Genomic DNA, 26,859 nt, shown 5'->3' on the forward strand with positions numbered 1-26,859 from the left:
GGTATGTTCTGAAACAAGGGAGGGACAAATACTGTTAATGAAAACAAAGACTACTCATGAATGACCTTGTTCATGAACTTGATAGCATGTTACAACATAACCTCTTGTAGTTAAGTTTTCAGATGACAAGACAGGTGTCACAGATTTTATTTTTTATTTAAATTCAACAGTAATTGTTAATTGAAAGGTATGACCCTGAAAGCTATTGCGCTGATAAATTAACTTTCCTTCCACCTAAAATGCAGGAGTAGTGTGCACCTAAAATGGAATAGCTGAATTTAACATAATTCTGGAAAGCTAGGCAATCTTAATTTTCACAACAAGTGGAATGCTGTGGAAAGTCACTAAGACACTCAACTAGTTGCTTTGCTCTCCACATCCCTACCTTGTTACCATACCTGGTTATTTATACCTAACAGATATAACCTCAACTATTAAAAAAATATATATATACAGTTTGTTTTTTAAAAAGCTAGAGCATAATTGCTACTTAATGGTTGCACTGGATGATGTTAGAGGTCTTTTCCAACCGAAATGATTCTACGAGGCACTCCCAGCAGTTCTCATTCTTTAGCTGGGTAAAAATGAGCATTGGTAGAAATCCTGTGCATGTGCAAGAAATTAAGAGTAGTAGCCATAGTGAGCAAAGAAGCCCCCAGGCCTTGCAAGCTTTTACAAGTTGTTTTTTTAATTACTTCTTAGAACACATCTATGACAATAAAGGGGCCTAGAATTCGCACACAAATACATGTAAGTAATTCTGCTAAGCTCCAAAGAGGGCTTCTCTTTTCAATATAAACCTTAAAATAGTGAAACTACACGCACATGTACTAGTTATATACAAGATCCCCTTCCTCCGCAAAAAGGAGGGTTGTCTTAATTTGTCATTCACACTCATAAGTACTAGCAGTAAATCAAGTTGAAAGAAAATGAACAGTTTAAATAAAATCTTTAATTGCTTATTTACAACAAAGGCAATGACTTGGCAATCGAAAAGTATGATTTGCACTTTCCCACTAGCTTCAGATACAGCAAGTACAGTCAACTATAAAATGCGCAGCCTAGTGAGTAAGGCGCAGTATTTACATCACACTAGTACTGCAAAATAAGCACTTAAGATGAGTTCACTGACAGCCAGAAGTTAAGCATTTATCTGGTAAACGCTAACAATGCTGAAAAAAAATCAGATGTCACTTAATGGCAATGCTCTACGTCTGTCAGACAGCAAACATGCAATAGTAATAAAAACCTAGTAATGGGATAAAAAAACTGATTTTCTCAGTTTGTAAAATGTTAAAACGTTTTGATAAAAGTTTTTTTTTTTCCTTGGTCTGAAATTTAATGATCCAGTAACTCCAGATTTAACTAGCTACTTAATTTTACCTTAACAAAGGTCTCTTCTGAGGGGGCACACAAATCAATTATTACATTTGAACAGGCTATACTAGAAGCATAGTACAGTAATCACAGACACAAATTCATGAATACAAATTACTACAGACACGTTACGATGTTAAGTTTTAACAGCTTAAGAAAATTTAAGTGTTAAAGAATTTATTGCAGCCAAAAATAAAGAAGTAAGTTTTGTTTTCGATTTAATTTTTGACATTCTTTATTTTCCCCTCCCCACCTAAATATTTTATGGTAGTAACCATTTTAGAAGGATAGGAAAAAAGCAGTCAAGTGTAAGTTATTAATTCAAAACCTATCTTCCTGGCTGTTTATTCTGAATGTAAAAGACTAACAAATTACAAGCTAGAAGAACAGGAGATATGCCAACCGTATGTTCTGGGCATGGAAATTTGTGGTAAGACCTATAGGGAATGTTGTTGTTTTTTTTCTTTATGGATTCTTTACAGATGCTCTGTAATTACCTTCATGAAGGAATTTTATTCAGCTATGCAGGAAAGGGAAGAAGATGGCATGTGCACAGAAGTTACCATGTCATCCACACACCGTTCAGCCTTGTCCTATCATTAACAGGACAACCAAAACCAACGTAAGGAGTCTTTGCTGCTGACCTCCTTAAATTACATTCTTGAAATTAACATTTCCCCCAGTAGTAGTATTTACAGTTCACGTCTAGAAGAGCACAGTATTTTTCAAGTTTCTTTTGTATTAAGAGAAGTCAGTGTAGTTTTGCCATACCGTGTAACAGATATATAAACATTTAACCGTTTAAAGAGTTGATTCTTAGGTTTCTTCAGAAATTTTTACAGTATGCATGTTTTGTATTCACAGGGCAGTCAGATACATCCATTATAGACTCAGAATTAAGATGTCAGTTACAGCCATATCCTCTTCCTGTCCGTGCAGTGTCTGTTCCAAGCTACTCGGCTTCCATCGCCAATAGCATATGCTAACAGAAGGTGTGGGGCAAGTACACAACAGACTCGTTGGCGCGTTCAAAGAAAAGGCGAGTCTAACTTCTATCCGAAGCTTTCTCTAATAAGTTGCGCTCTAGTTCAGGTGACCCCTTAGTGTCTCGAAGAGCAGGACTGTTATAAATACCGTCAACTGCAGGGACCGTCGTCGGTGTTGTGAGAGGTGTCACAGTGTGTCCAAACCCCTGGTAATGACCCATGGGTGAAGATGGCATTGAAGAAGCATCGGAAATAGGGTCTTGAGTCGATGAAGACAGTAAACTTGTATGCTCGTTTTGTTCATGATCCTCAGCAAAAAATATTTTTCTTGGCTGGCCCAGAACCGTCCTTCCTAGAATAATGCCAAATGAAAATGCATTTTAGCACTTACAGTGATATATCAAGGTCTTCAAACACACAAACTTTAAAATAGCCACGTTAAATTAGAAGATTAGTCTTTGTTTTAGAAGAGTTTTACATGAGCATTGTTATCTTCAGTCAATAAAAAGATGTCTTTCCATCTTTCCATTGCGGGGGAGGGCAGGGAAGGAAGTCATCCCCCTCTGTTCTACCTAAAACATCTGAAACTCATGCTGAGATGTGTATATTTAAAAGAAAAATTAGGAACTAGACACTCAACTCACAGGATTAGTGGGAAGAGCAAAGTGCCAGATACCCTATGAATTCCTTTAGGGATGCAGCTGCCATGAATTTTGTATGGGATGTTCTCAATGTACTATAGAGATGGCTAATAGTACAAAATGAAGCTGGAAAAATGCATACACTGTTAACAGATCATACAAATCTGTCTGTTACTCACCAACATTTCGAACCTGTTCTGATATATCTGCCCTTATATCAGAAATATCCCACATTGCAAGGAAAGAGTCAAAGCATGACCCTTCTTCAGCTTCTTGAACGTAAGGTTTATAGGAGAAACTGTAGTGATGTGCAATAGCAGCCAGGAACATCTCAACACAAATGATAAAATCCTGCAACAAGGAGAGAGGTATTAATTAATACTGATCATTCATAACTAGAGAAAAAGAGCTCCCAAGTTTCTTCTACCATTTAAAGACTGATAGCAATGGCATTGGGATGCTGACATCAGCTACTTTTTCACTGGAGATGGGATGTTTTTGGCAGATGTCAGAGCGCCACACGTACTACATACGTACTGGAACAAGTCCTTGCTGGACAGACTGACTTGTGAAAAGTGGAAAACTACCTTTATAATGTGCCCTTTCAGGAACAATCACAAGGATATCCAACAGAACTATTTAACTGGGCTGCACTCCTCTCACACATCACATGGATATGGAAGTAGTGAGTAGAAACCTTACTTGGGTGACCAGCTGAAACTTGGTCCAACTTTTAAATAATTCACTAAGGTATGACAGCATTTGCTTGAAATCAGCTACATCAGCCTACATAAAGCAATTTCTCCTATGAAATAATAATCTGCTCCTACCTGTAGGCCTGTAGCTACAGCTTCCACACTTTGCCACTCCCAGGTGCGTTTCTCAGAAATAACACCAACTTTCACCAGCAGTGCAATAAGCACAGCTTGCCTGCAAAGATTATTAATTGTTATTATTGTTGTAACAGCAGTGCCAACAAACCACCCAGCAAATCTGGTAAACAATGCATGTTTGTATGTATACATATGTATGTATGTATGTAGCAAAAATCTTATAAAAAAAACTTGATAGTTTTATATTTAGGCTTTAAAAGAATTAAAACAAAGTGAAATGGGCTTGAAGGAAAACATCATTCAACCATGGTCCTAAAGACCAACAGAAAAGACAGCTAAAGAAGAGTTTGTTGTTTCAGGTCTTTATTAGAACAAATTACTTCTCTATCAGGATATTAAAGCAGCCCACAGAGTGACGGTCAACTAGTCAAATGCATTCACTCATTAGCAGCTAAGTGTGAGCAATGCTTAAAAATATACAGAAAATAACTGAAAAGTTACCAAAAAAAATGAAATAACTGAAAGTGAGGATTCTAAAATAAATTATGTTCTTGAGAGTCACCTTACAAAACATCAAGTCTGAACTCATGTCAAGTGAACGAGACAGCTGTGTCCAAAATACTGGTATCCTTTTCCCCTTGCAGCAGTTCACCAATATTGTGGCTAGACATTCTGGAGCCTCTAACCTCAGTGATGCCAATCCAGCATTTTCTGTTCTTCAGTGACCCCACTATGAGAGCAAGAAGTAATGAGTAAACAATTCACTTACCAGAAAGACACAAAAACTACCATCTTCACACAAAGGAACTTGCCAACAGGTTGGATGGGGTTCAGTTCTTCACGTAGTACTTTATAAAACAGCACCAGACAATACATAGCAAACTAACAAGGAAAAGAAATGAAGAAAAGCTTTAAAATCTTTGAAATCCTTGTTTCTTTTGAGATGTTTCACAGCACCTCTTCAGTTCCAAAAATACCACAGTATAATGCAAGCTTAAGAAGCTATTTTAGAAAGGAAATTCTGGACTTATTGAATCCTTGTCCTCACTGTGTTAAAGCAGAATTATTATTTTTTGCCTAAAATTATGTTTCTGAAGTGTATCAAATTGTCAAAGACTAAGCTCATCTGTCTACAAAGTAAAACAAGGCATAGGAAGCTCCCATAAGATCTTTTCAGTGCCACGTGCAACCCTACAGAAAATGGCAGAAAAAGTGGGTGTTCTTTCAGGCTGCTGTTAAGGATGCCTGAAAGGTTGTTTCTGTGAGAAAAGAGTAAAGGAATACAACTTTCACTGCAAAACTGAGCAATCTGAACTGCAAGCAATCAAACTAATGTATAGCCAAACAAAAGTAATTGATCTCCCCTTTTCATGGACATTCTTCTAGCCTATTACTGCATTTTTTTTTTAAGCAACCGTGTCACCCTGGACACAGAGAAGCATGTGCTGCTGCTGGGACTGCTGTCACAGCAGAAAGCAGTTACAGTTCATTCTCTAACAGTCACCCAACAAACACAGCTGTGGCAGCCAGAGGACACCCTAATCAGATGGGACGTCATGCTGTTATGGTATCGGCTGCTGTTGCCAGAGGTGCTGCAGCAGTTCACATGTAACGTGCTCTAGGTGAAGCAGCAAATGATTCCTCCACTCTCCCAGCCAGCCACCAAATGCTCTCTCTGACCTCCAAGATGAAATTTCCAGGCCTACAGGCTGACATCTTACCCTTTCCCCAGCACGTGGCAGCTGAGCCAACAGCCTTCTGGCTACTGCAGTCAGGGGCTTTCACACTGAACAACTTCCCCCCTCTAAAACGTAAATGCTCCAAGTCTCTTAGGGGTAAGTTCAAATTAAAAGCTAAATTGCCACAGACTCCTGAGTATCCCTTTTCCTTAAAATCCAATATTGGCTAGAGAGACAAGAGAACCTTATAATTATGCAGTCTTTTTCCTTCAAAGACTAGGCGTTAGGCTAGCATCTCTGCACTGTGTGCATGGCTTCTGTTTTTTCTGTCAAGGCTATTACTACAAGCTTTTTAACAGTATTTTTAACAAAGCCACATGGATTTTCTGTATGTGTGCTGGGAGGCAGCTAGCAGGTTGAGTGGAGTCTTGGCATCTGCAGAGGGGAAAGGTCTGCAGCTCTAGCATGCGTGGGGTCTGACAACTTCATCAAGTAGTTTGGGGTAGAGAGGTGGGACACTAGTGATTTATTGAGCTTAGAAGTCAAAATAGTAAAATTTTAGACTGTTGTCCTAGCATTCTGTACACAGTTTTTAACAGGTAAGAAGAACAAGAATTAGTGTGAAATATTCTACATGTAAGAGTTACCAGACATTCATGCAGTTACTCTCAAGAGTTCACATAAGAAGAATTACATAATACTAACATGACTTAAAAGAGCAAAAGAGATACTTCTGATACTCACTAGCTGTGACATGTTGTTTAGTATAACCAAGTAAGTCCAAGCATTGTTGAAGCTGAAGTTTCCTTCGTCGTACACGTCCACTAGCTCACAAATTCTGAAAGAATTTTTAGAATTAATCACAACATAGTACACTAACACTTTCTTGAAATGCTAAACCTTCATCACATCAATCAGCTGTTAGAATGAATCCAAAATCTGTTTTGGTACTAACATATGAGCAATGGGGTCTGCACAAGAATCACTTTCCAACAGTGTATTAAGTTTATATTGTATTTTTCTCAGAAGAAACAATGTTTGAATATCATAATATATATAGGTACATCTTTTTTTACATCTTTTTTTTTTTTATTATTATTATTTTTAGCCCAAAAAAGAAGATTGAAAGTGCAGGGCTAACATATCCCATTGCTGAATGGGATATTTATTTACACAGATATTCTTTGTGAATAACAACTTTTTCACAGGCCCACAGAATTAACAGCACTGATCATCAATACAAAGTTTATGAAAGTAAGCTTTAAACATCAACATGCAGAACTGCCTGCTATTCCTTTACAACAAGAAATCATATGATATGTACAACAGCACACAGGCTTATCACCTGCAAAGTTTAGTAAAATTTTAAAAGTTATGTGAAACTTGGCATTAAAAACATGCAGTTGTTAAAAACACAGAAGAAGTAGGAGGAAAAGACGACTCTAAAATTAAGAGATTGGTGCTCTAAAACATCTTTCCCACATAAACAGTACTTTACATCTTCCCCCACTTCTTTCAGCAGCAGTCATTAACTATTTATTATTTCAATTCTGCAAATAGTCATTTGCAATAGAAGCCATAAAGAAACCAAAGGCTGATGCAAATTGCCGGGACCCATTTAGAAGGTAGCACAACTAGGCTGCTTTCAAACTGCATTGATTCAATGCAAAGGGCATGAAAATTGTTTCCAGTGTAACTCAAAATTACATTCTGAAGACCAAGGTTAATTATTTATAAGCGTACTTACAAAGCAATAATGGTGGTAAATGGTCTGACAACAGTGTACTGCAAAACACCCAGTTTACATCTAAATAATAAAACTCTGCAAGAGAAACAAAAAATTCATTGTATAAGAATTTAAAGACAATTCACTTATGGAAATGTCCTGTTCTCAGGGGTTTCACTATTTCACAGGAATATCAACATAGCTTACTTCTAAGACTTCAGATGCTACAGTTTACAGTGCGTATAAGCACAACGGAACAGACCTTTATGGATACATAAAAGAAAATACTTGGTGATTCACTTCTAGCCATGGAAAAATTCTGTCTGGGCTGAACAGAGAATGAAATTTCCACTTGGTTTATGGATGTTTTGGAATTACATTCATAGTTTGTCTTTAACATTAAAGCAGCTTTATCAAAATCTCTTGAGAGAGAAGGAAAACTTATTATGCTGCTCATCAGAGTAAATATGCAGAAACAAGCAGCTCATGGGCATATGGATTTTCTTTCCTCCCTCAGGTGAGGAAGTAAAAGCAGTATGTTATATGGCATCACCGAGTCGACGTGAGGTTTGTGGCAAACATTCTACGACAGAAAAAGAAGCAAATTCCAAGAGACTTTTTTCCAATATTTTTCAAAATATCAAAGTGTTCTCCCACATCAGGTGATGTTGAAGAGCAATGTATGTTAGTAACTACATGTGATATCTAGCATGTTTTACAGCTAGATCAAAACATGTGCACAGCTGCTTTCAGTAGGATTTCATCACTGATAAATGAAATGCGTGCAAACCACAAGCAGACCACTGACAAGCAACAACAACAACAGTTATATTACTAAATATTTAAACGTTTGTATCTGATTACACAGCTTAGAATTGTAAGGTGCTATTATATACTCACTCTCCCATAGCCCACGATGGACAACAGCACAGGGGAGGCAGATGTCTCTGCTGATCTTTCGCTTCTATTATTAATACAAGGTTTGGATACCGGTTGGTTAGGTAATTTGAAAGAAAAACCATAAAATTATAGATGACATAAGCTTCATAGCATTCTCGACATGTATCCACATATATTGCAATGTTGGGGTATTTCAAAGCTATCCACTGCAAGAAGAGAGGTACACAAAAGGTTACGTGCAAGTAAGGCAAAAGCGATTCCAATGACAACACTGCCTGCCTAGGTCAGCCAGCCACACTTCACGAGTCAACAAGTAAAACAAAATTGCAGTTTTTGTCTAATAAGAGTGTGATGCTACAGCTAGAAAATAGCGTATTGTAAAAATACAAGTGGAACTTCAGATTGCATCTCTGCTGCTTGAAATGGAAGCAGGCTTAAAGCACTGCACGAGAGGTGCTCTCTATCTCTGCCAACACAACGCAGTCTTCAATTTAAAATTAACTATGGAGATGGTTCCCCATGCATGACCTATTCCCATCAGGAGGAGACAAGAAACAGTTTCCTGAAATCTGCATGTTCCTGTCAATATTGATGTGAAAACTAACTTTGTAGTCCTTTGGTACAAAGTTCATTTCCTATGTAATGCATAAATGTTTGCAAAATATACGAAGACAGCAGCTGATTAGCTTTCAAGTGGTAGTCAGTCATCCCTCCAACCTAAGCATTTCAGGCAGAAAATTGCTTTTTGTTTTTGTCTGACAAAACTGTAATTATGGATCAGCTGCCAGAGCTTTCAATTTTTTATTTTTATTCGAGTATTACTCTGTTCTTGAACTGTTAAGTGCAGCCTGTGCAAGTGGTTTATTTCACTTTATTGGTTTGTGTTTTGTCTCCCAAACAGAGGCAGGTATTTTGAGTTTACTGTGCTTCCCTAGGTTGTAGTGGTGTGAATGCTGTGCCTTCTCAGACCTTCTTATTAGAACTTCAGGAAGATGCTTGGCATCCTCATTGCAGTTCAGAAATACTAGAGATGGCAACGTCTTTGTGGAACACGTGATGCTGCATCACAAACTGTTTGAATCTGAGAAGAGAATTTTATGTTCAGCTCAGATTCTGTGCTCTAGGAGAACACCATACTTGGAGCAACACCCACAGGATCCCAGAGTTTGGGGAAATCTTTAAATACCTGTCAGAAATGCCCTTGGGCCCTGGCTAGAGCTCACGTAATTAGCTGGCATTTTACTTCCAAAGAAAATTTATGCGCTTGAAATTGAAATGTCAGTTTGAGGTAGTTGATATTCCCCATGTGGGACAAATAGTGTTGCCTCCTCTACCCTCCTTTTCCCCAGTCACTAAATCCCACTCTTTGAAAAAAAAAAAAAAAAAAAAAAAAAAAAAAAAAAAAGAGTTCCTGAAAACCTATCTTTTATGGGGGAAATGTAAGTACTTGCAATGCCAGGAGGTGATGACAACATGTAAACACACGTCCTGTACAATCCACACATTTAGTATGCTGCTTAACTCTAACTCAAGTCATCTCTATGCATGGAGCCACAGGTGGCACACTCAGGTATGGCAGAACCCGTCATATAGAAGTATTGGGAAGTGGATTTTTTCTGGGATCTTATCCTTCATCCCCTGACGCAATAAGGAAGAATGTAAGCACTAAGCGCATCTAAGAGCACTGAGTGTATCTGTTCAAGAGGTTTCCAGTTCAGCTGTTACTGAAGGTGGAAGGACCAAAAGCAAGCACTTATCCTCATTTCTACATCGGTCATAAGGGATATTCAGCAACTGAGAGGGTTAAGATGGGGTTGCAAAAGTAATCCCACAAGATCCACGACAAGCACGTGGTATCGTTAGAACTACGCTTCTGATGTGCTCTGTAAACAGCAGTGAAGAGAAGTTTCTAGGACCGCGGCTCTCCATGCAGCATTGTCTCTGCTGTCACACCGTTTTCCCTCACTCCCGCAGCAAACAGTTTTACGGGGCTGTTTCCAGCAAGAGGACACTTACACTGTCTAAACTGTATATCGGCACCATCCACAGAATCCTGTCACAACAACAAAAGAACATTCAATTACTAGACGTACTTCTAACCCGAAGCAAATCCAACACTTGCGGTGGAGGCAAACGATGAAATGCTACCTTATTATCGGTTTCTGCAGCTCAGGCTGCGTGTAGTGGACCAGGTGCTGCAGTATCCCCCAGAGAGATATGGGGATGGTCATGAGGAGGAATATCCCGGCGATAAACCATGCCTTGGTGTGGATGCCAACCTTGAGGAGGAAGAGAAGAGCGGGATGTTAACGTCTTGGCATTCGTTAAGAGCTTGAAGTACTGGTAGGACAGCGTGAAAAATGTTTGGGTTTTTTTAAGCGTTGGTAGCGTAATAATAACAAAATGTGGTTTTTGTGGTTAATGGTGAGTTTAAAGATGTGTATTTGGTACAGGTTGAGGTGTTTTTTCCCCGCCCCGGCCCCGCCGGCCGCTCACCTCCAGCTTCTGCAGCTCCCAGACGCAGAGCGGCACCACCACCAGCAGCCCCACGATGTACAGCAGCACCACCAGCGGCCGGATCCAGCGCCGCCAGTTGCCGCAGGTGCACGGCATGGCCGCCAGCCCTCATCTGCCGCGCCCACGGGGGACAGGGGCAGGGCGGCGCCGCGACAGGGCGCGACACGATCGCGACACGGCCGCGACAGAGCCCGGCCCTGCCCGGCCCGCTCCTGCCCTGCCCGCCCCGCCGCCACACTTCCGCCCCGCCCCGCTTCCGGCTTCGCCCCCTCCTCGCCCAGCCCGGCGCCCATTGGCTGCTCGCCACGCCCGTCACGGCCGCCCGGCCCCGATGAATGGTTGCTTCCACCAACTCCCCGCCCCCCTTCGACACCCCCCCCCCTCACCTCCCCCCCCAGACGGCAGCAATGGGCTCTCCCGCAGCCCTCAGGCGCGCGCCGGTGGCAGGTGCGCTCGGGCGCGCGCGGCGAGGACCGTTAGTGCCGTTATCCCCGTCAGTTATTTCCGTTAAGCCCGCTCTTCCCGCCACTGAGGGTCCTGAGGCGACGCCCCCGCAGCGCACCCGAGTGACACGAAATGCACCCTGAGCTTCAAGCGTTTGCCGTTCAGGCTTGAAGCTTTGAGCCTCGTGAGGGCTGACAGGGCGCGGGGCTTGGTGCTGAGCTGTGTGAGGACCAAACGTCCCAGGGAAAGGCAGCTCTAAGTCCTCAGCAGGAGCCCAAAGCAGACTCTCAAATGCTTGAGGTGTGAGTAAGGAGCGTGAGCTGCAAGGACCCACGTGGAGGATGAGGTACTGAGGAACACTGGCGTGGGTCTCTCTGTGTAAATCACTGATTTTTTTAATATATTTTTTTAAATCTCTGCAGCAATTGTTTGCCCAGGCTTTCCACTCTTAACTTACCAATGCCCCAGATGTTTATTGAAACAGCGAAGCTCTGTGGTTCTTTAAATATTCACAGTATTCTGTATCATGGAAGTGACTGGAAATGTATTTCCATTGGATAGATGCAACCTGAAAGGAAAATTCCTATTCAGGAAATGGCAAAACCCTTAAAACTTGTCAGACTGCTCCCAGAATCGGCCTAACCAGTAGTGTGGGGCTGGAGGCCTGTTCCCAAGACCTCTCTTTGCCCTTGCCATGCTCCACAGCTGTGGCACCTAATAGTTCATGAGGACACCCAGCTGAGGTCTCAGCTCAGCTCAGCCAGAAGCATTCAGTTCTTTGGCATTTCAGTTCTAAGCTGCCGAAGCAACAGCTCCTCATCTCCTCCAAGGAGATGAAGATGTGGCTGAATTCGTCCCCAAAGCCAACGGCCAAACTATGTTGGTTTAGCCAGAAATGGAGACTCTGATAATGGGCTGTTAAATTTTCCTTCCCCATCCAATTGTCTTAGGAGGAGCAAAGCAAGCTAAATTAGTAGTGATACCCTCAGTAGCTGGTAGGCTCCTCTACAAGTGAGGGCAGGATCCTGTGGTCCTTTCTTTTTCGACTGGTTATCATCCATTTCCCTTAGCTTACTACTTCCCTTTCCTTCCATTATGCAGAATTTAGAAGAATGATCTGAATTAGTTAGCCACGACCACATTAAGTAAAAAGCCTGATATTTCAATTGCCATTTTTAAATTTTTCTACTGGTCAATGAATTAGCTGCAAATTTAGTTTTAATGTTTAAGGATGAAAAACAGTTTAAAGAAACTGAACGATCATCTTTGCATTACAGATAAAAATTCAGTAGAATTTGCTCAAGGTTATGGTAGACTTGTGAACAGAGTATTGTTTACTGATAACTGCCACTAAATAATTCTTCCCATATTGTTTTGAGCTGAAATACTACATTTCTGTATTTTATTACCAAATTAGTGCTCAGGTGTCTATTCTGCAAAACCTTTGGTCTTGGTACGTAACAAATTCTTGATGGTACAAGAAGTATGTCCATCAGAAGCTACAAACTCAGTCACAGTGAATAATGAAAAGTACCTAAATATAAATACTTCTCTTAAGCATGTTACAGACATAAAAGCAAATATTTCCAGCGTTTCCAGAAAAGCAGACAACACAAATGCTGAAATACTAGGAATAACAACAATAACTTATCTGTAAATAATATATCTAAAATGACGGGAAACATTTTATGTCATTAATGAATAAGCACATTGTTTACAAAACATTTTTTTTTTTTTTAAGTTTCTCCAGTAACTGGTACACTGAAAGCAAAGCACTGTTGTTTAGTTTTGTTGTTTTGTTTTTAACTTCCCTAAGAATATCAAGCCAAGAGATGCTCTCTTAGTGATGTTCCTTGTTCTTGAATTGTTTTTGGTACTTTGGGGTTTCTACAGCACTAACTGACCTAAAAAATCCTTGAGGAGAATTTCACAGAATCACAGAATCACAGAATTTTCTAGGTTGGAAGAGACCTCAAGGTCATCGAGTCCAACCTCTGACCTAACGCTAACAGCCCTCCACTAAACTATATCCCTAAGCTCTACATCTAAACGTCTTTTGAAGACTTCCAGGGATGGTGACTCCACCACTTCCCTGGGCAGCCTGTTCCAGTGCCTCACAACCCTCTCAGTGAAGAAGTTCTTCCTAACATCTAACCTAAAACTCCCCTGGCTCAACTTAAGCCCATTCCCCCTCGTCCTGTCACCAGGCACGTGGGAGAACAGGCCAACCCCCACCTCGCTACAGCCTCCCTTGAGGTACCTAAAAAGAGCGATAAGGTCACCCCTGAGCCTCCTCTTCTCCAGGCTGAACAAGCCCAGCTCCCTCAGCCGCTCCTCGTAGGACTTGTTCTCCAGGCCCCTCACCAGCTTCGTCGCCCTTCTCTGCACCCGCTCAAGCACCTCGATGTCCTTCTTGTAGCGAGGGGCCCAAAACTGAACACAGTACTCGAGGTGCGGCCTCACCAGAGCTGAGTACAGGGGGACGATCACCTCCCTAGCCCTGCTGGCCACACCGTTCCTGATACAAGCCAGGATGCCGTTGGCCTTCTTGGCCACCTGAGCACACTGCTGGCTCATATTCAGCCGACTATCCACCATCACTCCCAGGTCCTTCTCTGCCTGGCAGCTCTCCAACCATTCCTCTCCCAGCCTGTAGCTCTGCTTGGGGTTATTGCGCCCCAGGTGCAGGACCCGGCACTTGGCCTTGTTGAACTTCATGCAGTTCAACACTTAACAGACTTGAAATCATTGTTTTCAGTTTATCTGGTCTTTTTTCTGTTTACTCGTATTTTGTGTGTTTGCCTCAGGTTCCAAGGTAGACTTCTTTACAAGAACAAGTCAGGTTTCTTTATAATCAGATTTCTTAGAAAGCAAAATTTAACACAGTTGTGTTAAATTGTATTTGCTGGCCTGACCTCCCTCTCTAGCAAACTCCAACATACGTTCCTTTATGTTTTTTGAAGGCTGGTAAAGGAGAAGCAGCTGAACTAGTGCTTACCTTTATCCTCCAGAAGGAAAGGAGCCTCACTTTACATATACTCCTATCACAAGAATACTCACTGGTCAGTCACTGTGGGTTGGTTTTAATTAATATTACATTAGAAGAATGTTGGACTAGAGAACCTCATAAATATTTTCAGCCCTGCTGTCAGATTTCATGTGGTGCCCCAGGGGACTGGTATGCTAGTCTGATTCTATGCAAGAAATGTAATAAGGTTATTAACTTGGGCACCCCTCTCCAGTGGTAGCTGTTACAAAATTACAGCGTGGCTTTATGTAAGTAAACATAATTCCTAAAAAAAAAAATAAAAATGTTAAAGAAATGCATTTCTGCAAGTAGATTCTTTTGCATACTTTCAGAAAGTTTTTGTACTAACTATATCAGAAGTAGATATATATTTTTAGCAGAAATCTGAGGCCTTATAATATTTTTACAGTGTAGAGGGAAACCAGGTTTTCTACTAATTCAGGTCAAAAAAACTGAGCAAGTAGTGCTCAATCACCTTGGAAAAATGCCAGCACTTTGCTAGAATATGTAAATAGGTATGTCTTTCATGGGAGAGGGGAAACAATCGTTCTGTTCTACTTAACTGTAGTAAGTCTGTGGTTTTTTCAAATACGCATGACAAAAAAAAAAAAAAAGTGTCTCAGTTGCACTGGGAAGCAACTAGCATGATCGGAAGCTTAAAATACAAATTCTGCCAGGAAATAATAAAATAATTGTGGTTAGAGAAGGCTTAAAGGAAACATGATAAATCTGTAAACAAAGATAAAAATTGTATTCGATTATTTTTGATGTAGATATCACAAACATGCTGAAACTGCAGCAAGGGGAATTGGGGTATTTAAGCACTGGAACAGGTTAGTTTCTGTGATCCCCACCATTGAAGTTTTTTGTTTGGAATCTACTTCATGTCTCAGATTCATTTATATTTTGATCAGAAAGAGGAACTATTCTTGTCTGTGAGGTTCTATTCTTATGTTGTGTCTCTACAAAATACCTTTTCGTACCTGAAATAACTTCATAACCAAAATGATTTTGTAACAGAAGTGAATGTGAGTTGATAATATGACCCTCAAAATGTAGTATTATGGGGAGATGGTAGTTATAAACATTCTTGTCTCCCAGTCTTGTTTCAACAACACAGGAAATACAAGCTATATAAATTCATATCCTCACACATGAATTTATAATTTTTCAAAGTATTGTGCAGTGAGAGAAAAGATCACTTTTCCAGGTGTTGTATGGGTTTTCAGTGAACTAGCACTATGGTTTGGGACCAGTGCTGTCTCCAGGACACACACAAAACCCCTTGTTTTCAGCAAGAGGATGTGCGTGAAATGCTACTAAGAACCGAGCTGACAGGGTTCATCTTCACTAAATATTGAGGCTTCTAATAGCAGAGAAAAGAGCAACAAAGCTACCCTCCAGAACTTGGAGGTAACAGCTGTACTAGTAGCATTCTCCACTACTGGAAAGACCGATGTGTTGACTGATTGACTGTTGATGTCAATCATTATGTACATTCTGCTCTCATGAATTTCAAATTTATTTAAAAGAGTTATGTCAAAACATAATAAACTGGGATTATTCCTTACTATATGGAAACCTATAAATAATTTACTAAATTAAAATAGCAAAGAAAATAGACTATTTTATAATTGCTGTTGGAAAACTGTGGCATATTTTATTCATGAATTGTATTTTTATTTATATGCCATTAGCTTCATAGGCTTCCTCATTTTTCTTACTTTGTATTATACAAGTGTTGACCCTCAGTGATAACTAGGCTGTCCATCTTGGCTGCTTAGAATTTCTCTGTGGGGTGGGCAGGATTAAACGCAAATTCTTCCACAGTCAAAATCACTGATTTCCCCTCTTGTATTGCGTGTTGTGGTAACGTTACTGTCAGCCTTTTGAGGTGTGCATCTGATAGAGCGCTGCTGATTAGTTCACACTCTGCTCTGGTGGTTACTCACACCAGCAACCTTACTAATGCATTTTTATGTCATTTTATTAAAACTTAATGAGAGTTAAAACTCAATATGTTTTCTTGAGTGTTACCAGTACTAGACTTTTTTCTTTCAATTTTCTGTCACACTTCTATCACAAGGCTGTCATTAGTTCTAAGATATTGATCTTAGGGAAATGCTGCCATCACATTCTGATTACTTCGTTGCTTCTTTTGTGGATGATCACTGAAGGGAATGGCCGTTCAGCTCCAGAAGCATTTGTAGAGAGCAGTTTCGGTGATACTTTAAGATGTGGCTTCTTTGTTTTCAAGATTACTTAGATTTTTTTTGTTAGCTACCTGAGGACTTGTGAGCTACTTACTATCACTAGGCTGCTTTGTATTTTAAAGCGTAAGCTCCTGTTGCAGTGAGTGGACGTGTATTTGCCTAGCAAAGTTCTGGCAGAGTTTTATACATTTATGTATGATGTCTCAAAATATATTAAGCAATGTAACAAGAAGGGGCTGTGTAAAAGGAAGTGGTGAACATGAAATAATTGAGTATAAATAATCCTCATACACAATTCCTCAGAAGGGCACATCTATCATTCCTGTGATTTGTTAAAATATAGAAGGAATGTATGCCATGTGTTTGGAAATTCAGTAAGATGATTATGAAGTCTTCTTGCCTGTTGGTTCTCAAAGGAAGGATCTTCCATCCTGTTGAATTCTGTGACAGAGAAACCTTTCCAAAATTTTATCACATTTGACTCCCAGTAACAAACACATGACATTCAGGTTTTAACTAATTCAGTATACCTCTTGGTGAAAAGTCAACACTCATTGTGATGTTTCTATAACAAAGAGGGCCGTTTGGTATGATTTGTTAAGGAAGCCCTTTTTTTCCAGTGAGGGTGACCGAGCAATGGAACAGGCTGCCCAGAGAAGTTTTGGAACCTCCCTCCTTGGAGACTCAAAAGCCATCTTGGGCAACCAGCTCTAGGTGGCCTTGCTTGAGCAGGGGAGTTGGAGAAGTTGACCAAGGTGTACAAATTTATAGAGAACAGCATTACCTGCAACTCCTTTCTCCTTTACCTATTGCATGTCTTTTTGTTGAGAAGTTAACAGACTTTTACCTAGAACCCTATTTGTTACTGTTGAGTTTATGACAAGGATTCCCAAACTCTGGTATCTAAGTTATTCCAAGAAATGATGTGGCCTGGTAGAGAGGCAGGCTGTACTGCTGCTTAGGGGGTACTTGCCATTACAGCTTCTGTTAATGCTGGATCAGAAAATAGGTTTGTGAATTGTGACCAAAAATCCTCTACCATCTCTTACCTTTCAGCTATAGCATTAAAATGCAGTATATGTACCCATTTGGGATTGTTAACAGAGCTTCTCCTGATGAGATTTCTCTCTTTATTCACTCCCCTTCAGAGGAGAGAATAATATGGGGCTGTGTATATTCCTGAGCAGTGCAGAAAAGGAGGGACTTGCCTTTTCATCTCAGTTTTAATGTCAACGTGACTGAAACATTAGCACTGCCAGTAACGTACATTGAACGTGAGTCAGGCAGCAGAAGACCATGAAGCTAAACTAAAAACTAGGGAAACTCTTAACTGAGTTCTGATTTTTGAGCTTTAGCAAAATGTATTGAGTGTCCCAACATACCATTTGGAAAACATACTCTCTGAAATACATGAATTGTTATTAGTACTAGAAAATGTTTTCTCATACTAAGATGATTTAAACATTTTGACAGTGAGCAAAATACCCAAATTCAGGCAATAAAATTACTCTAGAGTTACTGAAACTGATTCAGAAAGGGGAAAGAAATATATGAACCCAAGTATGAGGAAAGAGCCACAGGGAAAGGTCAGATCCACAGTCCCTTTCATCCTGCTGTGAAAGTCTGCTTCCACCTGACTAATCCCAGCTTAAGAGAGAACTGCTCTACAGCAAGAAGCAGATGCTCAGCAGGCAAATGGTCTTTCAGTCTATCCAGCCTGTCAGGGATACAGAACTCCAGTTACAGTTCTGTTCCTTTAAGAGACAAATATCTGATACTACTGAGAAGACCATCATTCTAAATCTGATATTTCGGTGATCAGAGAATGAGAAATATGCTGAAAGATTTTGCAGCTATACAAAACTATGAACTCACCTGGGGAACAATACCTTCAAGATTTTCTGTAGATGTCCCATATGAAAATAGTAATCATTTACAGCCGTCCACATAAAAAGTCAAAGTTTTGTAAATTGGGCTGTTAAAAAAAATACTGTTTTAACACGTTCAGGTGACATTTGATTTACTTCTCTTGATTCTCTTTGATTTTGGTTATTTTCTGCTTCAACAGACAGTTATCTGATTGTACTGCAAAATAAACAAACTTGACTGGCAAAATAAAAAAAAAAAAAAGAAAAAACACATCAAAACACTATGATAGGTGTGGTTTTGATGACTACATTTGTAGCTTTATTGACTAGGTAAGTACTTAGTAACTTGTATAGCATTTTAATCATACTACCCAGTTAAAGCTGGTCAGGTAAAAATGAAACAAAAACAGAGATAATTTTTTCCTATTGGAAAATGAAATGAAAGGACAAACTACACTGTTCTTCATTGTATGTGCCGGCTAAGAACAACTAAAATGATACATACTCAGAAATATGGTTTTGTTTGAAAGGTATATAGAAGCAATTTTAAAATCTTCCATGTTCCTGAATTATCTCAGTTTTATTAAATGACATTTTCTTCCAAAATCCCAACTTCCTTCTTTGTTGTTCTATAAAGCGAAAAGAAGGAAAGTGCATACATTGAAGGACACGTGAAATTTATTTGGGTAGGCACAGCTGAGGAGGTATCGTGTAATCAGAATGCTACAGAACAGTGTGAGTAACCACTAGGTTGTGCTGTCGGTCTAAAATTGAAGCCCCTGTATTTAAGAGACTGAAGTTTCAAAATTCTCAAGCGTGATGTAAACATAAAACCCTAGTGTTCTCATTTGGATATATCAGGAAAAAAAAAAAAAAGTACAAAATACGTGTTTTTGTAAGGAAAGGGATTTGGTATTTGATCTATTGGAAAAAAAATTCCTATTATGCAAGTATCCTTCACAGTCATACATGTACCAAGAGATTAAAGGAATGTCACAGCCACAACCATATTCAATTTACTAAATATCTATTATTAGAATTATTGTGTTTTTTTTGTTTGTTTTTTTTTTTTGTTTCTGTGGTAAGTCATCATTTGCATACTATATCTGCAAATACATGCAACATTTTTACACAAAAATAATTAAGTGTGTTCTATATCACAGTATATATTCTTGCTTTTCTGTTGCTTATGGTAAATGTATACCTGTACCAAACAGTGGTCAACAAAGATTTGTGGATATCTGTTGTTATGCTGAATCATGGGTTGTAAAACAATGTGTGTTTATGAAAATGTAGTCTTCTCAAAATTGTTACCCTGGAAACATTCGATGCATGGTTGTTGAAATTTGCCCATTGTCACAACAATATTTTTTGTATACTTTAACCTAGAAATTGTTTCATGTTAGGCTTTTCTGGCACTTGTCACTTTGTAGTGGCTAACATACTCTTTCAGTTGTGTATGTAGCAAGTAGATTGGTGAGCCACACATGAGAATTTACGGAAGGATCTATTGTAGCTGTGAAAGCCAAGATAATGCTGCGAAGGGGGTGGTAGTTGGCAGTCCTTTCAACCTACCGACAATTCTTGCAGGCATTCAAAATCATGGATTTCCTTCAGCAACAAAAGGAGAAAACATCCTACTTATGTATAGACAACACTTTTCATTAGTGGTAGCAATTAAGTGATCTAATAAGCCTTTTAAAAATTTTTTGTCATTGTTTAACTGCATCATGCTTGTGTACTATTAAATGTAGTATGTCCAATCGCTTCTGATGATACTCAGAAAGTGAAGTTTACTAAAGATAAGTTTAAATCATGCTTCCACAGTTATTTACCTATTGATGATGCTAATGGCCTACCAGAAGTGAAAGTTAACACTGCAAAATTTTGTGTATTCTCTGGAAGTAAAAAAAAAAAAAACAACAACCAAAAAACAACAACAACAACAAAAACACAGGATAAACCATTTAAAGAGAAAAACTCCGTAGCTAATTAAAACCTGTCAGCATACCAGCTACTTCATCTGAAGAACATGTTTTCTCTCTGCTCTTAACTTCTGAGAGGCAGGAACTGCATTCTCGTCTGAGAACCAAGAATTCTTCCATTAGAATTCTAATTTTGATACCAATTCACTTGAATGAATGACAATTTATCACATGATATATATATACGTGAAAAAGAAATAATATTTGTTTAGGAGCAATATGAAGATTAATTATTTAAATCATTCTGAAAATCAGCCTTATGCAGATATTATGATTATTTCTCAGCAGTTGATTCTAGTCTGGGATGACACCCAGAAAAGGACGTAAACATCTGATGTTGAAGTCAGGTGGAATTTAAGTGCCCTGTATCAAAAATGCAGTCCTAAAAAGTATTTACATATCTGCCACTTCACACTCGAAGTACCTACATTTTTGTGGAAGCTCAGGCATTTTTATCGCGAGGTGCATAATAAAAAGAGCACTCCAGCAATGCTCTTTCATCCTCTCAAGGGTAGTTAAGCGTTAATAGGGCTGAGTAGCCTATTAATTAACCCACCTAACGTTCAATATGTGTCCAGAAATGAAGCATTCCTCTGTATGTCTCCCTGGAGAGTTCAGTCCAGTAGGTGAGTTCTGAAGATGCCTAGTAGGCTGGGACCCTGCAGCAACAGCTGGCCCCACAGTGGAAAAATCTGTTTCCCTTCAGACTGGAGCTGAGTGCTTAGAACAGACAGAAATGTGGATGAGATCCAGGTTCAATTCCCTCGTCTGTCTGAAAGGGCTCAACCCTTCCTTTGGAGTATGCTGTAGCCAGCAGGCAGCAGATTCTAGAATGTAGGAAAGATTCTTCAGTCTTCAATTTCACTTTCCAATGATGTTCACTATTCATCATTTAAGTCTTGCAGTTAAGATGCATTGGTGAGAAAGAGTAACTTGTCAATTTTTTACAGAAACTAGAGAAATAGTCCTGGATAAGTACAAAAATACTTGGAGGAGTTGGGACTAGAACCCAGGTTAGAGTGCTCTTGAGTGAGTGCCTGCTTACTTAATTAGCTTCTTACAGAACATAATGATTTTTATGAATGTTCCACATGCGTGTACTTTCCTGCATGCACTGCAAAAAGATTCTCTATACAGGATTCTGGATTCAATTACGTGAGCCAGGAAGATGAAAATCAGATGTGATATTTAGGAGTGCAGTGCTTTGTCTTTTTCTAGATCTGTCCTAGGTTCAGCAATAGGGATCCCTAATACAGGATAGGACAAACACAAACTCTCTCTCTCTTTCTCTCTCTCTTTCTCTCTCTCTTTCTCTCTCTCTTTCTCTCTCTCTTTCTCTCTCTCTTTCTCTCTCTCTTTCTCTCTCTCTTTTCTCTCTCTCTTTCTCTCTCTCTTTCTCTCTCTCTTTCTCTCTCTCTTTCTCTCTCTCTTTCTCTCTCTCTTTCTCTCTCTCTCCCTCAGTTCCTTTCTGTTCCATTCCTCTCCATGTTTGTGATCAGTTCTTCAAACAACCGGGTAAGAAACATATTTGGAGCCTGATCTTTTTCTTCAGAAATCAAAGGGAAAATCCTTGTGGTGTTAGTCAAGTCAGAATTAGGCTCTGAATATTAATGGCAGAAGAAACATTTTGAGAAGTTTTGTGTATAGTTCCAACTATACTTAGTACCCATGCGTTTTTGCTGTGATTTATCAAACCAGCTATTTTTGCCAAGTCAATACCTATCTCAGTTCTCTAAAACGAATTAATTAAAATTGATTTAAATTCAAATGCTTTGAGATGTGATCTGTTAAGTGTCTGAAAGGGCTGCTAAAATGAGGACAAGAAAAGTAAATAGGCTTTTCTTTCCAGAGAATATGCCTGATTTTGCCGTTATACTGGCATGTATATATTTTTACAGAAATATTTGTAACAGTTTGTGCGTATGACTCGTCAGTCATTATGGAATAAAGTTGTAAAAATGAGGTTTTTACTTGTTGAGAAATGTTGGTATAGAGAAATGTGAAGAATTATGAAGATGAAAATAGATTTGATCCTTGCCAACATTATAGGCTGTAGCGTGACTGAAGGATAATATTTGCACTAAATGCATCTCAGATAGATAGCTATTAGTTATTACTGGAGGAAAAAAAAGTTTGTCAGTTGCCATGAAAACGCATAAAACCAAAACTTTTCTAATGCAAAAGTGTTATTTGAACATGATAGTATTAGAAGCTCTATGAGTGCCTGTAATGAATTCCTTACTTTTGTGTTGCAGCTTAGACAAATCCCTGAAACAGACCAAAAGACCCTGAACAGGGCCTCTAACAGAAAAAGAAGAAGAAAAAAAAAAAAAAAGAAAAAAAAAAAAAAAGAAAAAGAAAACAACCCAAAACAAAACAAACCCTCTTCCATATTTTAAAGTGGCTTTTTAGGCCTCCTGAGTCTTTCTGGCACATCATTCTCAGACCCTTATGGACTGGGATGCTGCCAAAAAGCTCTTTTCCCACAAAACTTTAGTAAACTTTGAATGCTAGATGCTGCAATACAGTATTTCAAAATACTTAGAATATAGAAATTAGCCTCTGAATGAACCCAGCAATATTTTTCCTCAGTTTTCTTACAAATATAAGAAATTCTTTCTCTGTCTCACACTGGTTTAGAACTTCGCTTTTTTTCCGTTTAAGAATTTGTTTTGTTTTAGCAGCAATATTGCTAGTATTGCTTAATAAACGATATGTGTTTATTCTAATGTAAGGATGCTTTGATTTTGCCAGACATTAAGTCATACTTACATTTAATTGAAACCACATCAAAATGTTTTATAACTATGAAGTATTTCAACTCAAATTACTCAGAAGAAGAAATATACCAAAGGAGTCATGGGCCAAATTAACACTTAGGTACCACAGCTAGCGAAATTGAATCCAAGCAAGTGTGTAGCTTTTTTCTTAATTATTTTTATTTTTTTGATTCTCATCCATTGCTAGAACTTGTCAAACTTTAGCATTCTTTATCAAACGCCATTGAAAATGGAGCTTTTGTACATAATCACCTTTATTTTCCTACACTTGCCTCTAAGTCCTGTGCTTTCTGGAGTTTGGCATAAGCTCAGTTCATGTTCCAGGTAGTAATACTGTTTGTTCCATGTGTACTTGAAGTAGTCCAAAGCTACAAGACCAGAGACGGAGATTTCTTCTGATGTATTTTGAAATCCATAGACGGTGGCAAAGAAAACTACAGCAAAAGAAGTTCACATTAGTCATCCCGGACTCCTGGTCAGTGTGCTACAGCTAATATTTCACAGTCCTGGAGCAGGAATACTGAACTTGCAGGTTCTAGTTTGTAGAACATTCAAAGAACAACAGGATCATTATCACAGCAGGCTGGGTCCTGTTCTCTGAGCCAGCGCTCCTGGGTGTGTGTGCTGTCCAGTAGATTTGTCTGGGAGTTGCTTTCATGTAATTCAGAACAGAATGTTGAGTCAAATGGTTAAGTCAGTTCTAAGAAGCACTCAGACAATGAAGAAATCAACTCACCTCCTAAGTATCTCCTCCTACCTTGCTTTCAGGGAAAGCTTCAGCTGACTTCCAAGAATCTACTTTAGCATGTAAAACAGCAGTTAAGTCTCTTTCAATTAGAGTTTTCCTAGAATACAGAGTATGTTAATTGTCTTCAAAATTACATATTTCCCTTGCAAAGCCCTATTTTCATTTACTTATATGATTCTGTAATAATATTTTTGTAGTCAAATCTTTCCACGCCTTGTCATCCCAAACCTGATTCCTTTTGGAAATTTTATTCAGCTCCTCTTACAGAGACCGTTAACTATATAATCAGCTTCAAAACCATACACTGTTACAGTTTTGCAATATTCAAAAAGCAGATATCCTTAACATATGTAAGTACACTTCATAAATTGAATTCATTAGGGAGAAATGTCTTTGTTATTTGGGAGAAAGATGCAAAATCCTGTATAAGTATGCTTTATGTGTATCCATGCACAAACATAGAGCATGTAGAGGCAGTTTGGAACACTGTGCATACACACTGGAAATTATTACCATAGGAAAAATATAATGAATGCATTTTATACAATAGTGATGATAAAATCTACCCTTGTTTTTGTTTCCAATTTTCAGGCAAAGTTTACAGCAGAATTGTGCAATTACATTATTTCTTAAACAATGTATTTCCAGAATATATTAAGTTTAAGAAATGGAATTCAAGTCAGTTCTAACATGCACATGTTGAGCTGTTTACATTACATAGACAACAACGTGTGTATTTTTGTGTTTATTTGGAACAGAGACAAATGATCAGAACATAATGGATGCTTTTCTTTCTCAACAGTTTTCTCAATTTATTTTCACTTATTCAAGCTATTTACTAAACATACTTAACTTGGCCATACTGATACTCTGTTCTTCAAGATGATAGCCACCGTATAATAGTATCACTAGATAGGTAATGCACAAATTTAACACAAATAATTTAAATAGAATAACAAACCATTGAAAATGGGAAATCAAACTAAACATATACTGTTTATACAGGAACGCTAGAAGACAGTGAGAGAGGGGAACTGGAATACCTGGGTTTCTGCAATGATATTGCCAGAACAGATATATTAAAAATTTGGTGGTAGGAAGATGATCATTAGAACAGCATAACAGTGGAATTCAAATAATGTAAGAAAAATATAATGGGTTATGCCAACGGAGAATTGATGCCATATGAAGGATGCCATAGAAGTTTAGAGGTTTTTTTTTTTTTCAAGCACATCAAGACTAGAAAGATAGCGAAGACTGGTAGACATTGAAGGAATAAAAGGAAGCTTAAGGAAGGTGAGTCATATCCCTATTAGCTAAGTCCATTGCATCCACATTCACTGTATTGGATCATAAGTGACTTTAGTGGTTCTAAAGATCTGATTTAAATGGAGGAAAAGCCTATAGGTCAAATCAACAAGACGGTTATAAAGCACAAGGCAGGATGGTATTTATCTAAATATTCTGAAGAAATGCAAATGTGCATTTAGCTGTAGGTATGTGTGAACGTGCCTCAATATCACAGAAACAATACATAGTAAACATCATGTTCAGCTAGAAATTGAGAGAGACAGATTTCTGAGTGGAAAGATTGACCAAAAATCTGAAGTATTCATCAAACCAGTAGAAACTGTAACAAAGACTAGAATTAATGGCTGCATCTCTAAATATTATGTTTAGAAAAATCTGCTCAAGTGTTGTGAAGGGAAGTTATAGCTTACAAAATTATGTCTCTGAGAGTGTCCTTGAACATGTTCAGAAGGATTATCATGTTGGTGTAATCTATTTGGTTTTCCGGAAGACTTTTCACACTATCCGTCTTTAAGGACTTAAACCGTCTAACTTTTGATGGTACAAATACAGTGTTAGGAATTATTACAGAGGAATAAAGAACAAAATGTTTTAATTATGATTATGGTGCTGCATCTAGGTCATGTTGGACTCTCTTTTGTCCCTTCCATCTATAAAATATAATAGTAGAACTCAGGAAAACACAAAATAGGGCAAAAAGATGATCAAAGGCAGAGGACAGCTTTCATTCAACATAGAAATAAACAAATTGGTCAGCCTGGAAAAGACATCTGACATTGGCAAACTCACGAGCAGAAGGGTAAATATGGAACAATTATTTACTGTCTCTTTTAATACAAGAACTAGAGGATATTGAATGAAATTATCAAATGGTAAGCTCACTCATAGCATAGTTTCACACAATCTAGCAATCACTTAGATTGCTGGATTCATTGCCTCAAGATGCAGTGAATACCAAAGGGCTGCAGATGTTCAAAAAGACAAATTCATGGAAAAATACCTATCACTTACTCCAAATACACTTATTTTCCGCTCAAATTGGTGAAGGCTTAGTCAGTCTACCAGTGAAGTGTATGCTTATACTGCCCTTTCACCCTTCAGTAGGTATCTGTTACAGATCATCACAGGTGACAGGAAGGTCTGACTCAGTATAATTGCTTTTAGGTTTTTAGAGTATATGATCATTAACACAGAGGCTTCCCATACCCCAAAATAGGGCTGACTCTTGTGCTGGTCAGGAATGTATTAATTTCATAGGGAGAGTTCTAAACTAATCTATTTTTATAGCATTAATTTTTTCTTATATCATCATAAAAAAAAAAAAAAGACTTCTTTTACTTTTGAAGGACCTCTCAAGACAGTGGCTGATTCACTCCCTAAAATTTGTTTTATCAAGACAGAATGTTTTAAATCATTATGGTATATTCTGAATGCGATTATTCCACATATAATCACACTACAGTCACATACTAAATCCGCACACTGTGATGCTTAATATCTCCATGTGTTTGCTCCAGACTGCATTTCTCTTTTTTCCTGCCATGTGCCAATTGCAAACACATCACTTACTTGGTGATCATTGTCACCTGGAGGTCTGTTTCCACAATTCCATCTTCCCATTAGACAGCAGCTTCTGATTATCTTCTTCAGATGTATTCCTTTCCCTTTTTCACAAATTGATACCATTTATCTTCTGCCTATGCTTTTCTCCTTTTAGGGTTTAATCTATTCTATGATGTTATTATAAAATTAAATTGATTTACTTCCTTGTTTATAGTAAATCCTTCACTTTCTAAATTCTTTTTCTTTTTAGAGCAATACTT

At 38.5% G+C, this 26,859-nt stretch overlaps 1 protein-coding gene across 1 annotated transcript; it reads right to left on the reverse strand.

Moving 5' to 3' along the window:
- Nucleotides 1-942: 942 nt before the first annotated feature.
- Nucleotides 943-10,875, reverse strand: TMEM184C (transmembrane protein 184C). Its single transcript, XM_084285677.1, has 10 exons — nt 10,639-10,875; nt 10,291-10,421; nt 10,159-10,195; nt 8,143-8,348; nt 7,264-7,338; nt 6,261-6,354; nt 4,607-4,719; nt 3,835-3,934; nt 3,184-3,355; nt 943-2,715 (listed from the first exon to the last, which is right to left on the reverse strand). The coding sequence occupies exons 1-10, from the start codon at nt 10,753-10,755 to the stop codon at nt 2,423-2,425; spliced, it is 1,338 nt and encodes a 445-aa protein (XP_084141803.1). The 5' UTR covers nt 10,756-10,875; the 3' UTR covers nt 943-2,422.
- Between the last annotated feature and the right edge of the window lie 15,984 nt (nt 10,876-26,859).

Source organism: Netta rufina (assembly GCF_964035555.1).
Source record: "Netta rufina genome assembly, chromosome: 4".
Classification (NCBI taxonomy): Eukaryota; Metazoa; Chordata; class Aves; order Anseriformes; family Anatidae; genus Netta; species Netta rufina.

Coding starts and splice junctions, on each gene's coding strand:
- TMEM184C (XM_084285677.1), bottom strand. CDS start 10,755: ATGCCGTGCACCTGCGGCAACTGGCGGCGCTGGATCCGGCCGCTGGTG. Junction 7,339..8,142: donor CCATCGTGGGCTATGGGAGA/GTGAGTATATAA, acceptor TTTCTCTTGCAG/AGTTTTATTATTTAGATGTA. Junction 3,356..3,834: donor CTGTAGCTACAGGCCTACAG/GTAGGAGCAGAT, acceptor TCCTTGTTGCAG/GATTTTATCATTTGTGTTGA.